The sequence below is a fragment of the Onychostruthus taczanowskii genome, unplaced genomic scaffold (assembly GCF_017590055.1).
Source record: "Onychostruthus taczanowskii isolate IOZ18803 unplaced genomic scaffold, ASM1759005v1 scaffold29, whole genome shotgun sequence".
NCBI lineage: Eukaryota > Metazoa > Chordata > Aves > Passeriformes > Passeridae > Onychostruthus > Onychostruthus taczanowskii.
In genome coordinates, this window is record NW_024500239.1 from 6275241 (window position 1) to 6291971 (window position 16731).

A 16731-nucleotide genomic window follows, 5' to 3' on the forward strand; every position below is an offset into this window, starting at 1 on the left:
ACTTATATCTGACAAGATATTTGAAGACAACATAATATTTGTGTACTGCATTATTCCATTTCTTTCCTTTATGAACAAGTGGGGTTTTTTAATTTCTTCAAAATGCGGGCTGTTCAGTAGCTCCTGGACATTTGTATTGTTCTATTCAGTTTGATGTCGTAGCTCCTTCAGCCCTCCTCTGACGTTCTCCTCGTTCTTTTATTTTTTTTTCTCAGGAGCTTGTCAAGAACAGCCTAAGAGGAACAGAATTCACATTGGAGCATTTTTCAGAATTTTTTGTGAAAGTGTATGTTTTTTAGGTGTGTCTGATTCAAAGGATAAAGTAGAAGCTTTTGGCCTGTTGCTGCCTTGTGGAAAAAACCCCAAAACGATTGATTTATTACATGGTTCAGAATTCAGTTTTCTCTTGATGTTTTAGTTTATCTTCACCCCTGATCACTGCTCACATACCGTGCACTGTGTGTATATATATGCATATGTAGTGTGTGTCTTTGTGTGTGTGTGCACATATGCATTTATATTTTGGTAAGAGTTAGTAGGTGTCTGTATCATGAGCTTTTCTCATCGTTCCTTAGACCAGTCTAAATCAAGAGCAACTGCAGCATCCTCTGGCAGGGAGTGACAAAGCTCAGCTGTGTCCAGACCCAACTTACTTTTGCTTGTTTAATCCTGGCTCCTTCTAGCTTAATTTGATAATAGCATCTGCTTCTTTCTGTGGAAGATGAATCAAATGTTTTATTCTCATCCACTTATTTCCATGTCAAGTGATTTGAGACCTCTGACCCCTGAGCAGTTCATCTCTGTGCAAGGCCCTTCTCTCTTGTGTCATGGGTACTTAATTTCCTTGAAAAGTTTTTTGTTGACAGGTCTTTGAGAGTGAAATAATCTGTATCATCATCATGCTACTCTTGTTGACATCTTCAAAGACCTACTTTGAACTTCTTGATTTGCACTTGGCAGCTTTTTTTCTTGTGATCATTACTTTAGTAATAAGCTGATTAAATGCTTTTGGTTTCTAAATGTTACTTGATTTGATAAGCCAGGGTGATAGAAATTGTAGCCTATGAAAGATGGGATTTGTCCATACAGTTGTTTCAGTTTGGGCCAGAAAGGAGAAATAAAAGCAACTTAGTCAAGAATGGGAAATGAAGTTTGTGTGGGTTTCTGTTGTTTTATCTTTTTTTTTTCTGCAACTGATTTTTTCGCTCTTTCTTTAGAAGTCGAAGTAAAGTTTTATCTCGTTGGTTGGCTGGCTTACCTCAGCAACTGGCTCTGCTTGGCTTGAGGAACCCTGAGCTTTCCAATCAGCTCATTGATATCATTCATTCCGCTGCTTCTCGTTCAAACAAGGAATTGTTGCAAAGTTTACAAGCCACTGCTGCTCGAATATACGGTAAGACTTTGACACTACAGCACAAGGAATTTTGTCCCTCACCTGGCAGGCAGCTTGCAGTAGGTGGAAAATCCTGTTGTTTCCTAGGTGAACCTAAAGACTGGATGGGGGGCAGGGTTGCAGATTAGTTCAGTTCCCTAAAGGTTAAAATGAACGATGTGTGTCATTTACTAGAGGGTAAAAAGATTGAGATCCTTAGTTCAAGTTAGTAGGACTTAAATCTGATACACTGGAAACTTTAGTTTTTGTGTGTCAGAGAATCATAGAATCATTTGGGTTGAAAAATACCACTAAGGTCTGAGTGGTAACCCAGCACTGCCAAGTCCACCACTAAACCATGTCCCCAGATGCTTTTTGAGCACTTCAGGGGACGGTGATACCACCACTTCCCTGGGCAGCTTGATCCAATGCCTGACGACCCTTTCAGTGAAGGAATTTTTCCTAATATCCAGTCCAAACATTCCCTGGTACAACCTTAAGGCAATTTCCTCTCATTCTGTCTCTTGTTACCTGGAAGAAGAGGCTGACTTACCTTCACCTGGCAGCAATCTCTTTTAAGGTAATTGTAGAGAGCAATATGTTCTTCTCCAAGCCTCCTATTTTCTAGGCTAGTATTGCCTTATTTTTTTCTCCTTTTTTTCCCCTCTTTCCTGTTGGTTATAACATCCTCATGTCAGTGGGTAGCTGAGGTAGTTGGTCGGGGTGTGTCGGGGCGCGTGCTGACCGTGTGCTGTGTGCCGCAGATCCGCTCGAGGGCACGCTGGTGCTGCTGCCGGCCGAGGCGCAGCGGCGCCTGGTGCAGCTCGTGTACTTCCTGCCCTGCCTGCCCGCCAGCCTGCTCGCCTGCCTCAGCCGCTGCTGCATCATGGGCAGGATGTCCTCCGACCTCGCCGCCACCCTCATCGGCATCCTGCACATGAGGTACGGCGCTCTGTGCTTGGCTCTAGCCAAAACCAGCCCCGGGTGGGAATAGTTAGTCATGAAGCGTGAACTTGGTGATCAGTTTGCACACAGGAAATCAATGTAATGTGCAGGAACTGATGGTGTGGTTGGCCTGTTGCTTTGACTGTGTCTTTACACTGCCCGGTTTTCTATGATACACATTGAGAAAACCATTCTACTGTTTAGGCTGAAAAAAGACCTTTAAGACTGAGTCCAGCTGTTAATGCAGCACTGCCAAGTCCACCACTAAACCATGTTTTTAAGTGCCATATTCATCTATCCATATTGTTTTACTGTCTTTGTATATATTAATGAAGTCTGCCAAGAGTTTTTCTCTTGAAATACAAAAATTAGTGCTTTTAATACCTAGGTCCTTTCAGTAGGGATGCAAAGCAGCATTAGCCTATCTCTTACAAAATCTGTAAGGCTGCATGGTATTGAGCACCTTCTACCCAGAACATCATCACCAGTGGTCTTTGTTCTGCCACTAATTGCAGCTTTTCCTTGTGAATGATTCAACCTGACACAGCTGATAGTGGAAAACAACCAACCAGTTTTTCTCATGTTCTGCTTTCTTTCAGCTCACTTTTTCTCCAGTTACCACACCTAAATAGCCAATTTATAGTTGCTAGGCAAGTGTCTTGTTTGAAATTATTCATGCTCTGGTTTTTTTTTTTTTTTGTCCTGGCTTGAAAGAGGGTAGGTTTCCCTGTGAAGTCGGGGAGCAAAGCTGCTGTTTCATTGAAGTGAGTGGAAGGCTTGCTGAGATTTCACAAGGGTGTTTTGCTTTGCTGCTTCTGGGAAAAATACATTTTTCTCCATTGGTCAATATTGTGGAACCTTGGATAAGCAAGCAGGAATTAAGCTTATATGAATTATGCTTAAAGTGATTCTTGATGTTTTTTGGATCTGAAACATTTTTAATTAAAATAGGACACAATACAATGTACTGTCAAATACAGACCTATTTGTATTAGCTTTGTAACACATGGATAAGGTGACTAACATAAGAAGCAATAGTGGTGAAATTTATATCCTATATATGTAATGCTTTACTGCTGTAAAAGTGAAATTCTGTCTAGTTTTGGGAAGCTGGACATGAGATTTTAGTTTTAAAAATGGAAAATTGTCTTCCATGTACTTGAAGCTCAGTGGCAAAGTGTAACCAATTCAAAGACGGTCATTGAAGTCAGTAATAAGCACTCAGATGCTTCATTTGTTGTTAGATCCTTGTGGATTTTCATTATGGGAGATTTCTGTAGTAATGCGGTGCCTGTTTTCTAAAAATTACTGTAATGGTGCAGGTGGGTTGTGGGCATTTGATCCTTTTAGCAGAAGATGCAAGTGGCAGACAGAAGGCAGTGTTCTTACCAAAAGTAGGTTACATTCTGAGAGCAGAGGAGGAGTAAACTCTTTGTTTTCAGAGGTGCAAAGGAAGTATTTTGATTTTAATTTATGGCATTTGGAACACAAGTTTTAAACTTACTTTGGATTCAAAGACTGTAGGTAATGAACCAAGATCAAGAGGTCTATCTGAAATCACTAACTGAAAGAAAAATGTAATTATAATGGTGGATTTTTTCATATTGATAACCCCTGACAGTCCTCCTTTCTGGAAGCCTTAAAATTTTGATGAAACTTGAAAAAGAGAGATTGCTCTTGACTGAGCATTGTTTTTATTTGATAAGGCTCTTCTCACTTTATTGAGAGGAATCAGTATTAAGAACAGGAAATTGATTAGTTTTGTTTAGAAGCACATCTGAAAATAATAGAAGTCCTTGGAAAGATTAAAATGACTCTTTCATAGCCAAAGTGAATGGAAGGGATTGAAAATACATTCTTACCTATATATCCAAGTTAAAACCTTGTACAGGTTGCAAAGTGCTTGTAGATGACAGCATTTTTAGCTTTGGCTTAGGTGAAATATATTTGTGGAAGATTCCTTTTACTCTCTCTCTTTTTTTTTTTTCCTTTTTAATTTTTTTTTCCAGTGATCATGGCAGTAAACATTTTATCCTAAAAGATCCATCTAGGGTGCCTTAAGGACTTAGGGAATCAAGATGGTAGAAATGTTTCTGGCTGAGGGGTTGTCCAAAAAAGTTGCTTTGTCTACTTAATGATGCAAAGATAGGGAGATAAGTAAATACTAACTTTTCAAGAACAGAAGAGTCTGATGCTTCTTTTTTATTGGAAAATAAGTTGTACAGTCTAGGAAACAGTAATAGGTTTTCTGGATATGAACCTTAGCTGGGCTTTATGAGCTTCATAACCTGTTACTGCACAGAGGATAAATGAACCAATTTTCTATCTTTTACCAGAAAGACCAAGCCAATCTGTTGTATCCAGTTTTATGGCTCGTTTTTACATAATGACATAGACAGACTGGATTTTTAAGAAGAGCAAAGAATGCTAGTCCGTCAGTTGTGATAATGGGGAATGACTGACAAATGGTCATTTTAAGCAGATAAGGCTGGGAAGAAGTTGGAGTCAGCTGTGTACAATACTGTTGAAAAGGAATGGGAGAGTGCAGTTTTAGCAGAATGAAAAATACAGACCTTAAATGCCAAGAGAATGTTTGGTTTGAGTGCTAGCAAAATTTTAGGAAGGCAGAGGTATATACTGGAATGGGTTGTGTAGCAAGGGGATATAAATATACTTCGTAGGAAATACTTAATATCAGGCAGTCAGGTTGGATGTGGATGGCAGAGTTAGGTAAAGCCTTGAAGGAAGTAGAGAGACTGGGTAACTCCTGGTCATCATTTACAGCTCATGTGATACTCAAGAGTTAAACTTTCAAGTTTGTCCAATGAATGGTACTATAAAAACTTTCCTAATTCCACATTTCTGTGCCACAGCTTGGTTCGTGGGACGTTTTCTGTACTTTTAGATTGTGACTGGGAGGGGAAAGCTATCCCAAATCCACGGGGAGCCGTCGTTTACGAGTACCCCGCTGCTGTCAGTAGATGGCGCTGTTTCTCTTCCGGTGCATTCCCGTTCCCTGTGCTGAGGGGGGACTCTTCCCTAAATTTCTCTTCTCCTGTGGAATATACTTATCAGTCAGGCTTTAAATAGAGTGGATTCGGGAGCGTCAGAGGGTTTGGTACTTGTTCTTAATTTCATCAACAGCCTTTATTCCCGTGCTATTTTGACTGGCAGGGGACGGCTGTTTTTACATGCATCCAAGAGTGCTCGTATGGAGCTGTGTGTATTTGTCAGGGACCAGCTACACTAAGGTGGATTCACTGAGAGTACCTATGGATCATCATAAAACTTGCAGTTATTCCCTGGACAATCATTAGAAACTGAAGGAACTCATAGGTGTTTTTGTGTGTAAACTATAGAACTTAGAGTAAGTGTATCCAGACGGTTCAAAGCCTGTGATGATATCAGGTTATAATTATACATTAAGTTATAATTATTGTGTGTTACCTTTCACTTTTTTTTGTTTGTTTGTTTATTAGAAGTGAATTTTATTTTTGCAGTGGTAAAGTGAATACCCAAGTGGTGTGTAGGAGCCCATTAAGTGAGTTGTGTGTGCTGAGAATCAAAATGATGCTAGCAGTATTTCCATATAGATTGGGAAGGTTTCTGAGCCCCTGGGAGGCTGATTATCTATACTGTTAAACTATTAGAATGGTTTCTGTAGCACTTTTGGTCTACATTCGCTGAAGCTGGTACAGACCAAGAACTGTTCTGAAAAGGGAGCTGAAATGCAGCCACCCCATTTTGGATGCTGCTATGAACATGGCCAGGTTTGCATTAACTGGTCATGATCTCTGTGCCAATGAACAGAGGTTGCTGGTGTTGAGTCACTGGGATGGCTACAGCTGGTGAGTTTCAGGTGAAACTGAGGATCAGAAGGTCTTGTAGTGGCTTAATTTCCCTGCTGTTCTCCACAAATGCCTGCCTTGTGCCTACTGTATGGGATCTGAGATGTAAGTAGCTTCAGTAAATCCACACAGATGGACTTCTGAGACATGGAAGCGTGCCAGGGTTTTGGGTATAAGTCATACAGGTGAGGAAGGGTATGGAGTGACATGAGTGAACAGTCTGTCACTTCTGCCTGAGAAATGAGAGAGAGCAGCTTCTTGACAGGAGATGAGTTCTCTGATTTGGCCTCTGATTTAAACCTCTGATAGGCTTACATTTATGAAGAAAAACTGAAGGGTCGGGGTAGTATTTTAGAAATATGCATCAAATCTACTGGATGGATTTGTTTTGGATCTTATAGGTGGTACTGTTTTGATCTATTGAGATAAGCAATTCATCTTCATGCAGTGTGCCACATTTCTAGAAGAGTTAAATTCAGTATTTATTTTTCATTCATGATTTATTGGAATAAATAAGCAAATAGTAGTTCACTGTTGGTTCAAGGTAAATGGTTTGAGTGTTAGTTTGGAATATACAATACATGGCATGAGTGGATCTTTGGCTTGAAATTCCAGTCTTAGCTTTGCCTTGACAGTGGAGTTCTGGTAATTCCTTGAGGTCATGGATATGGACAGGTAGACAGTTCTCTCCAGGAAGTGAAGAAATATGTAAATCATTGATGGTCTGATATGGACTAAGGTAATAAACTTTAGCAGTATCAGAAGTGGAGCTGGAAAAAATTTCGGTGTAATCTCCTTATGCCTACTTTCTGCATTAATAGGGCAGAAGGGCTACTTCAAAATGGTTTTAAAGAACCAGTGAAGCATGTGCTTATGTTTTGAGCACTTTTTGGAAGACTGACTTTGAGGCAAATATTTTTGTCAAATGTGGAAATGTATTAAATATTGTAAATGTTCCTTCTTGTATAAGGTATTTACTTTGTTTGCCTGAAAAAGTGGTCTGCTGTACCAAACTCTGTACTGTTGCAGTTTGCAGAGAAACCCATTTGTCAGGCTCAATGTTTTTTGTTGCCACTCAGTGATTTTGTGGTGAATGAGTGTCAGATGCTCTCACAAACAGAATTATCTTTTTTCCTTCCCTTTTGTATAAGGTGCTGTGTTTAAGATGATTAATATATAATCTGCATACTTACTGTTATGTGTTCTATTCTGTGAATTGCGGATTAAAAAATGCAGATTATGGTATTGTGATCAAATATATAAATCAGGAAGTTAGATTGCTGACTTTATGGGAAAATTTTGCAGCCTTCTCTCATTCCTTGAAGTACAAATAAGGAAACTGAAATGCGATTTATTTATGTGCCTTATTTATGCATAATAGTTATGGTTGTTTTACAACTTTTTATCCATTGGAACAGTGTGTCTGGAAATTATTTCACTGTAATAAGGAGTTGGACAGATAATATTTCACTGTCTAGATAAAAAACAATGGGAGTTAATTTATGGCATTTCTCTCTTGAAGTAGGGTGTCCATAAATGAGATCTCCAATGGCTTCAAACAGCCATTTCTTATTCTTTTGGGACTCTTTCCCTGCTGGGGTCTCGCCAAGTGTTGTTTCTGTTGCTGTAGAAAAAGCAGGGTGAGGACCATATAAATGAAAGCTGAGTGCTCTCTGGCATAAATTGTGTGGGAGTTCCAAGTTTTCACAGGTTTGAGATAACCCTGGGGGTAACTTGCATTCTGCTTAATGTAACTGTAAATGAACTCTTCTCTTAAGAGGTAGTGCCTTTAAAATATTCCGCTGCTTTCTAGACAATAATGAGGGAGCTCAGCTGGCGTCTCATCAAGCATTCAGGCACGCCTGTTGGTTCCTGCTATCCTCTGGAATCTGGTGCTTAGAAAGAACTGAGATGGGTATTTTAACATTTGTTGCTGTGAGGTATAAAATTCTGTGTCTTCAGATACATTACTCAGAGATGTTTTAGGGTTATAATAGAGTTCTTTATGGATATTTCCATTGTAATTAAATACTACTTTTTCTTTATTTAGCTTTCCTAGTTATCTTATCTTCAGCCTTTGCCAGTACAGCATGAGGAGGCATAGTGAGAATGCAAAATGTAGCTAATGAAGACCTTCTACAATACTTGATTAAAGAATTATTGAATACATAATTGTAGTCAAGAAAAAGAAAAATAGCACATTTCCCCAAAGTGTTTGCAACCAGGAGAGAACTTGGAGGGGATATTGTAACCTATTATTGTGGTTAGCAATTCTAGTAGAACAACTGAATTCAGTAATTCTCATGTAAGTAAAGTGTAGAAAATATTCCAGAATTGTATATTTATTTTAAAAAGACATCAGTAAAATGAAAGTTTTGCCAAAATAATCTAGCTTCATATTAAATAAATAACACAAAAAAAAGAAGAGGAAACTCTCAATTTTTGTATACAAATGGTATATAATGGAAAGTCAGCTCAGTACATCTTGGAGAAAAGTCAAAAATCATACATTTATAGAGAGATATAGTAGTTGTGAATGAGTTGCTAGGAAAAATGCAACAGTAGTAAGGTCTGTGTTCACTGAAGTGCCTTTTCTAGCTGTATGTTTATACCCCTCAATTTAGAAACAAAAGTAAAGGAGGAAAGTATTAAAATGATAACAAAAGTGCTTAAGGCACTATTGAATAAACGAAACATTTATGCTTTCAAAATGCTGGCTTTTCCCTCTTGGGGTACCACTGAGGATGAATGGTAAAAAAATGATCTGTTTTGCTTGCTGAAAGATGAGAAAAGATGTGTAGTTCTTGAGAACCAGACCCCGGGGTGGGTTACATTGCATTCCTTCATCCACATCTGGTCAGCAAATTTCATTTTTCTTGCTCACTGTTTTGGAAATGTCTAGGACTTGAAAGAGGGAGAAGTCCAAGCTTGTATTTAAGGACACAGCCCCTAAATTTTTCCCCAGGTTGGTTGTAGTGTGAGGTTCCTAATCAAAGGGAAAAGAATTATGTTGCTGCAGTACAATTGCCGCCGTCAGTAAATGCCGTTTGCTCATTAGTGAATGTTTCTTCTGATTTGTGCTCTCATTTATAATGTGCAAGCAGTGCTTTGCTTCAGACAACCTCTGCAGCTCTGGAGCAAATGAGCAGCTGACAGGCTTACTTTTAACAATGCATAGCTTAAATTGTTGTTTTCTTAAAATAGGCTTCATATTCTTCCTCAAATCCCTGGTAATTCCTTTCAGATGTTTGTTGTATTTTGCCGCATTTTCAAATGGAAAGACTTGATCCTTCAGAAGAGATAATGAAAGTTAAAACAAAAGACTCACACTAACAAACCAGTGGCTACACATGGTGACCTGTTGGAGGAAAAGGAAGGTAAAAACTCCTCAGTTGCTCTTGGAGCTTACATTCAGGCCCTGTACTACCTGGAGCTAAGCTGGTCTGAATGATGAGATGGGTATACAGTTGGAGAAGTATTCAAAGATTCAATTTTTTGGTTTTTTCTCTTCCTTTTTTTTAGCAATTTCAACATAATTTTGTGACAGGCATGGTTTCCTGTCTTTTTCAGAGCTGATATGAAAACTGAGAGTGCTGATCCTCATTAGCAGTAGAACTCAAAACTGATTCGATTAAGTTGATGCAGGGACATGAGTTTATACTTTATTGCAGTTGCATTTCAATCTGACAGAAATTATTTTTCATTAAAGCTGAACAGGAATAAACTGTGCCAAAGCTGAGATAAATATTGGCACAGGGCTTTTTAATGTTTTAAAAGAGTGTGTTTTACAGACGTGCAAATACATGCCTACACTGGGAGAAAATGTTGTATGTTTTTCTTCCATAAAGGTGCAACAGTCCTGGTTTGGTACTTGCATGTAATTTTGCTCCTTTCAGTGTGTTTGGTTGTTTATACATCCTGACAATGATAATATGGAAGTGTTTGGGATGTATTGTAGCATATATTCCATGTTCACAGGTAATTCCATAAGTGATCCATTACCTCATACTTGACAGGTGTTTTTACATGTAAGCACTGTTTTAAATGGCAGTCAGACAATGCAGCTGTCATTACACAGCTGGCTGGCTGCAAGACATGCAGAGTTCATAACAGTCCTGTGAGAAGGCTGGCTAGGAGACACACATGTACAGTGTTGTCCCAGTGTGGTTTTATCAGCAGAGCAGTGTTTCTGGGCTCAGACAGTGACCCCTGGGCACTGTGCTGAAGGATTTGAATGGGTTCTCTAGAGCTAAGGGAAGGATGCTGCAATATCTCTGTGGAAGTCTCCCACTTCTGATGTGTAATGATCAGTAGCTGAACAGTTCTGTGTTGAGAGATAAACTCTGGGCTGGTGTTAAACTTGCTGTGTTGAGAGGTCATAGGCAGCACAGGTCATAAAAGTTGGAAGCCAAAAGAAACAAGGAAGCCTTTTCTCTACACTTCTCTGTGTATCAGTAAAGATTTTCTTCTCAATGCAAATTTCTTGTTGATCACAATGGAAGATTTGCAAGTGGTAAAGGAGTGCTGTTCTACATAACTGTGGCCCAGGGTTGTGAAGGAAAACTCAGGCCTGTTTCATGCAGTGGAAACAATTCTTTATGATCCTTGGTTGCAGTGTGATTATTTTGGCTACTGGAGAAAAGCACTTTGCTTCTCATATTTCCAAGGTCTTAACTGAACTCCTGGATATGCCAAAAGAGCTGCTCTGCTGTATCCTGATGAGTTGCAGAACAACAGAACCTGGGAGGTGCTGGTGTGTCATTTCCACTGCTGGGTGAATAAAGTGACCAAATTGCTTTGTCAAGAGACAAAAAAGGCAGGGTAGCCTTGATTAACTTACATTTCTAAGTACTTTTGTATACAAATAATGGGAAGGCTTGTGGACTTTTGTCATCTCTCTTTCTGGGTTGTACCTTAGTAGTCACCAGTGATGTCTGTCTTCTGCTGTATGAGCCGATCGCTTCTACCTGCCATCTCCTGCCTTTAAACCAATTGTCTCTTGATATAAGGACCTTTGTTCCTACCCTGAAGCTGCTTAGATTTCTGGAATTTTTTTCCCTAATTGTTACAGGGTCTTTCATATTCATGTGCAGCTACCATCAACAAGATTTCTAAGAGATGCATAATGGAAAAATTTTTTTCAGAAACCATTTGGTCTGTTCCCAACTGTGACACAAGTGTTAACCAAAATACTCCCACAAAAAAAAAAAAAAAACCAACTAAAAAAACCCCCGAAGACATCCTGGTGTTTGTCACTCCATACTCTTGCAGGTGTCAGGGAAAGTCTCAGGTATCAGATTGCTCATGGCTAAAAACCCCCGAAAACATCCTGGCATTTGTCACTCCATACTCTTGCAGGTGTCAGGGAAAGTCTCAGGTATCAGATTGCTCATGGCTGCTAGTTCAGTTAATTCTTGCCTTCCCCTGGAGTTATTTTGCAAGGTGAATGCCATCTCATCCTGGTAATTCCCTTCTGGTTTTTGGGGTTCCATAATATTTTGTGCAGCTGCTTGAAGTGACAACAGGTGATCTTGAGGAGTTGTTCTGGGATGGGAACCAGAACAGTTTCTTCTCTGGGGATCAGAGGTTGGCAGAGTTCCTGTAGCCGCTGTCCTAGAGCCTTTTCATGCTTGATTGCCATGCTCATGCAGTGCTTGTCTGCTGGGTGTACAGAATCTCAGGAAGTTTTCTGCTCCTGATGTGTTTCAAGGACAATTTAATAATAAATTAATAATAGCATCTTGGTGGTTAAAGCACTTGCTGAGATTGTGGAAAGTCTGTGTTCACTATCTTCATCTGAAGGGGAGATTGATTTCTTGTTTCCTAACACAGTGACTTAGTCATTGAACTATTTGGAGGATATGTACTTAATAATTTTATTAAATTTTCAAAGAGTTGAGTGCCTAGAATGGAGTTAGATTTTTTTCAGGAAATGAGTGAATCACCTACTGACTGTGCCTGTGACTGTTTAAGTGTTCTGTGTAGAACAGAAGTATCAGTGAAAAAAATCGAGGGGAAACTCTTTTTACAATGATTTTATAACCTAGGATTAAAAAAAATAGTTGTGGGAGGGCTGGGTTTAAATCTTTGATCAGTGGTTGATAAAATCAATTTAAAATAGGATCACTTAGTACAGTACAAGTTGTGTATCTCAGGCTGTTGTCTTGCCAATGTTCAAATAATTCTGTAAAGCTTTGGGAATGCTCTGCACTGGGTGTTCCCAGTGATGGTGCTAGGAGCATTTTCCTGGAAGGTGAAGGAATTGGATTTTATTTTCCTTGAACAGAAAACACAAACCCTTGACCTTGCACTTCTCAAGTGTTACAACCCTCACATTTATGAACAAAAGGGTGATAGCATTAATGCCTCAGAAGAACTGTAAATCTAGCATTAATGCCTTAGAAGAACTGTAAATCTTACATTTGCTTTTTTGTTTTACATTAAAAATACTTGGAGGCTGAACTCGGGATGGAAATTAGTCACACTTTTTTTTCAATTTTATTGCTAAAAACATAAAATCAAAACCCAACCCCAATCCAAATTCTAAGGAAAACTTGCTTAGCCAGTGCTAGACAGGTGAATTGCTGTCTGCGCTGGAGTTTGTGCAGTGTGTTTTATAAGAGGACAAGTGGAAGAATAATTTCTAAAATCAATGCAGCAAGGTTCATCAGAGTTGTTCTACTAGAGACCTCTAAAGTACCCAAAGACTCCTTGTGCCTTTATAAGCCAAAATCAACACCTTAAACCTGAACCATAAATCAATTAGTTAGTTCAGGTCAGGAGGCACAGAGAGATACTAGTCTGCAGTTGAGGAATAACCACTTGTGCACAAACTGCAGTTATTTTGCAGCTGTGTGATACAGCCAACCTGAAAATAACAGCAACATAAACTAAAGTAGTGAAGTTCATCTGGAGTTAGAAGTTTGCAGCAAGTGATAAGAGAAATGTGCTGCACACTTGCTTTGACTGAGAAATATTTGCTCTACTAATGACAAGAAAAGCAGTAGTTTTTAAGTTAATTAGATTCAGCTTTTCTTTTAATACCATTTGGTGTATGGAGGAGGTTACCTAAAGGTGCAATTCTAAACCTCAAAAGAGAGGTTCCCACAGAGAGCGGGTGACCTTATGGAAATTACAAGATGTAATTCATCGTAGTTAATATGGATTTGGACTACATGACTGGAGAGGTCTCACTCATATGTAGTTTGATAACAGGTTCCCATTGTCAGTAATAATTTATACAAAAGAGAGAAGTTGTAATATGCTTATTACCTCTTTCCACATATAAAGCTGATAATTTTTTTAGTCAGGTGTCTGACATATAATTTACAAGCATCTTAAAAACACATTTTTAAAGTGCATACAGTCCCCAGTTATTCATGGTAGTCTTAATATATTAAACTGAGATTTAAAAAATAATTTTAATGTACTTGTAGTATATCAACATCTGTTCTTGAATGGAATCTCTCTAGTTCTGTTTTCTTTACCTTAGTTTTTATTTCCTGTAATGTGAACTTCAAAATTGAGCAGCTTTAACGAGTGTCTGCATTATAGGCACTTGGGTTCTAAGGTAATTGAGGTGCTTACAGCTGGTCAGACTTGTATTTAAACAAACTTCTATGCTGTAACGCTGCTCTTTTTGTGTTTGTATTATTAGGAAGACATTGGTTTTGGTCTTAATTGAAGCACCACATGAGAATCTCACAATAAATTACATGATTTCCTATTTTTTTTCCATCCTGCTTTTCTTTTTTTTTTTTTTTTTTTTTTTTTTTTATGGGGTAAATTATGTCCATCCTGCTTTTCTGTTTTTTTGTTTTGTTTTTTTTTCTTTTCTTTTTTTAGGGAGTACATCATGAGCACCGAAGGAGCATTTACTTCATGTTACAGTTTGGCCCTGTTTCAATAGGAGGCTTCATGTTTTCTCTATTGTATTAGGTCCCACTTGGAAAACAAAGGGATTCCTTCCCCCTGCCCCTACCCAGGGAAGTTTTTTGTTGTGCTCAAGTAATTTTCACAGCTGCAGGAGATGGGAAGATGATGTTTTTCCCAGTTTAAAGATGAGTAACTGAGGGAAGGAAAAGGTGTAGGCAGAAGTGCATAGAAGTGTCTGATAACTTTAGGAATTCAGTATGAAACATTTGGGCTCCAATTTTTCAGAGCATCTTCTGTCTTGAAAACAAAAAATTGACCTCAAATTCACTGTAAATTCAAGTAGAGAAGTAGAGATCAGATGGGTGCTGCTCTTAGAAGTGCTTGAAAGAGTATCTCTCTGCAGCTGTTAGTGACATTTTAATCTTTTAATCACTGTTGAGCTGTTGCAGGACTATGGATAACTAGCTGAAAAAAGGGATGAGAGAAGCTTCCAGTATGAATTATGTGAGCTTATTCTGTCCTGAAATTTAAAAAAAAAATCTGATGATACTTGAAGAAATGTGTTACCACTGACTTTCGTTCTACAATTTCAAGAAGTATTTATCTCGTATCTTGTACAACGTGCCTGAATTTGTGAGCTAATACTTTCTTCTGCCTTTCTACTTATGCCTCGTACACTGTGCTCATTATAGATGATGCAATAAATAGGGCAGGAACAGGTCAAACTATGTTATCCTTCATGGTGTAATCCTGATGGATCCATTCATCCATGATTTGAATGAGACATAGATTTTTTTTTTTTTTTTTAGAGAAAATATGACACGTAATATTATCATACTCTAAGGTGTATGCACAGAGAGGCCACATTGAAGATCAGAGGCAACCTTCTCTGTCACTTTCTAAATTTAATGCTAGATTATTTTTAACCTTATTGCTCTGTTAACATTGAGGCTGCTTCTGTGCATGTAATAGCTTTCACTTTCTAAAAAAGCAAACTGCAGCTGAATTTGGGGATCTTGATTTTGTGTGTGTGTGACTCAGTGTAGCTCTGCTTGTAGAGATGAATTTTAAATTAAACCATTATAATAGCTGTGTCAGGGGTTTGTTCCTTGCTCATGTTCCCAGGGCAGAACTGCAAGGATTCTCTCTGCTTCCTCTCATGTCTGTAGCAGTGGCCCTTAGCCTGGTGTTCTCACAGGATGCTTAACATGCTTGTCCTGTTTGTGAGTTTGTAGATGCGTGGGAAAACAAAATTGAAGAAGTGTTTGATTTCCAGATGTTTAGCAACAAGCTTTGGAGTTCTTTTTCCTGTCCAGGCATCTCCTGAACCAATTGCAATTTCTGCTTGCTTATCTGCAGTGAATATTAGTTTTTGTTCAGTCTCTTCTGGAGGTTATATAAAATGCAGATCCTTTGAATTCTTTACAATAGGACTAGTGCAGGCTCTTGCCTGCACTAGTCCTATTGTAAAGAATTCAAAGGATCTGCTAACTGTTGCATATGGAAGTGGATTTTTTCCAATATGGAAAAATATTTTTTAATTTGTTTCTTTTAAACCAGATTCTAACAAGATTTGTCATGCAAGTCCATCCTTCCTGAATTGGGGCTTATCACATGTTCTTACTTTCTCTTTTCCTACCCAAGATTTATTTATTTTCACATTTGTCTGATTGCCTTTGCAGCTTCTCATCTGTTATCCCTCCCAGCCTCTTGCATTCCCACCTTTTTGCTCAGTGGTTGCATCAAAGTCTGCCCCTTCCTGAATAAGTAAAGAACATGCAATAAGCCCCTTGGGGCTTATTGCATGTTCTTACTTTCTCTTTTCCTACCCAAGATTTGTTTATTTTCACATTTGTCTGATTGCCTTTGCAGCTTCTCATCTGTTATCCCTCCCAGCCTCTTGCATTCCCACCTTTTTGCTCAGTGGTTGCATCAAAGTCTGAATTTCTGTGTCTAGTCTAGCAAGTCCTAAACTCTCTTGAATCTCTCTCCATGCTCCTCAATGCTTATTTTTGTAAAAAGAGTAACCTCAAGTCAGAATCATGGTCTTTCTGCATCAGATTTAGAGAGATTCTTCTGCAGTGCTGGACAGGACATGGATTTCACGCTCTCTTCTGGTTTGTGGATCTGATTCCTGTGTGAATATCCACTTAATGCAGGGAAGTAATGGCAAGAGTTCTGGCTGATTTAGTTGAGTATGTGTGAAGTCTCTTCCATGCTGTAATGAATGGGACTGGGACCTCCTTGGAAGGATGGAGAAAATCCACCATTCTCCTGGGAGACCATTGGCCACGGCCAAGGGATTTGTCCTGGGAGAACTTGGCAGCCAAGTAGCAGCCTTAGGTCTGGGAAGAGGTGGAGAGACTGTGGGTTAAGAAAAGGAGGTAGTGAGCCAGGCCTCAGGGCAGGACCAAAGGCCTGCTAGGAACCAGAGGGGAGCGTGCAGAGCTGCCTGCACTGAGGAGCTCCTGTGTCACCTGAAACATGGCAGATCCCTACTGCCAGGCATCAAGAATTCACTGTGAAGGGGGAGCTTTATTTAATAAAGCCTTACTTGGTGCTCTCTCACCTATGATTTTTGCCTCCCAAGAATTATCTATATCCTCCATGGTAGTCTGATGGAATCCTGAATTTTTTCTTAAATTTAAAGAAATTCTGAAACTCCAGGGTCTTTGTCCTTTCTTTTTGAGT

General features: G+C 39.0%; 1 protein-coding gene across 3 annotated transcripts in view; it reads left to right on the top strand.

Moving 5' to 3' along the window:
• TEX10 (testis expressed 10) overlaps nt 1-16731 on the top strand; it is a 53467-nt gene that overhangs the window by 19462 nt on the left and 17274 nt on the right. For all 3 annotated transcript variants that reach the window (XM_041408081.1, XM_041408082.1, XM_041408083.1), the window contains exons 8-9: nt 1218-1393; nt 2137-2314. In XM_041408081.1, coding sequence (XP_041264015.1) covers nt 1218-1393; nt 2137-2314 — 354 coding nt within the window. The remainder of the gene's footprint in view (nt 1-1217; nt 1394-2136; nt 2315-16731) is intronic.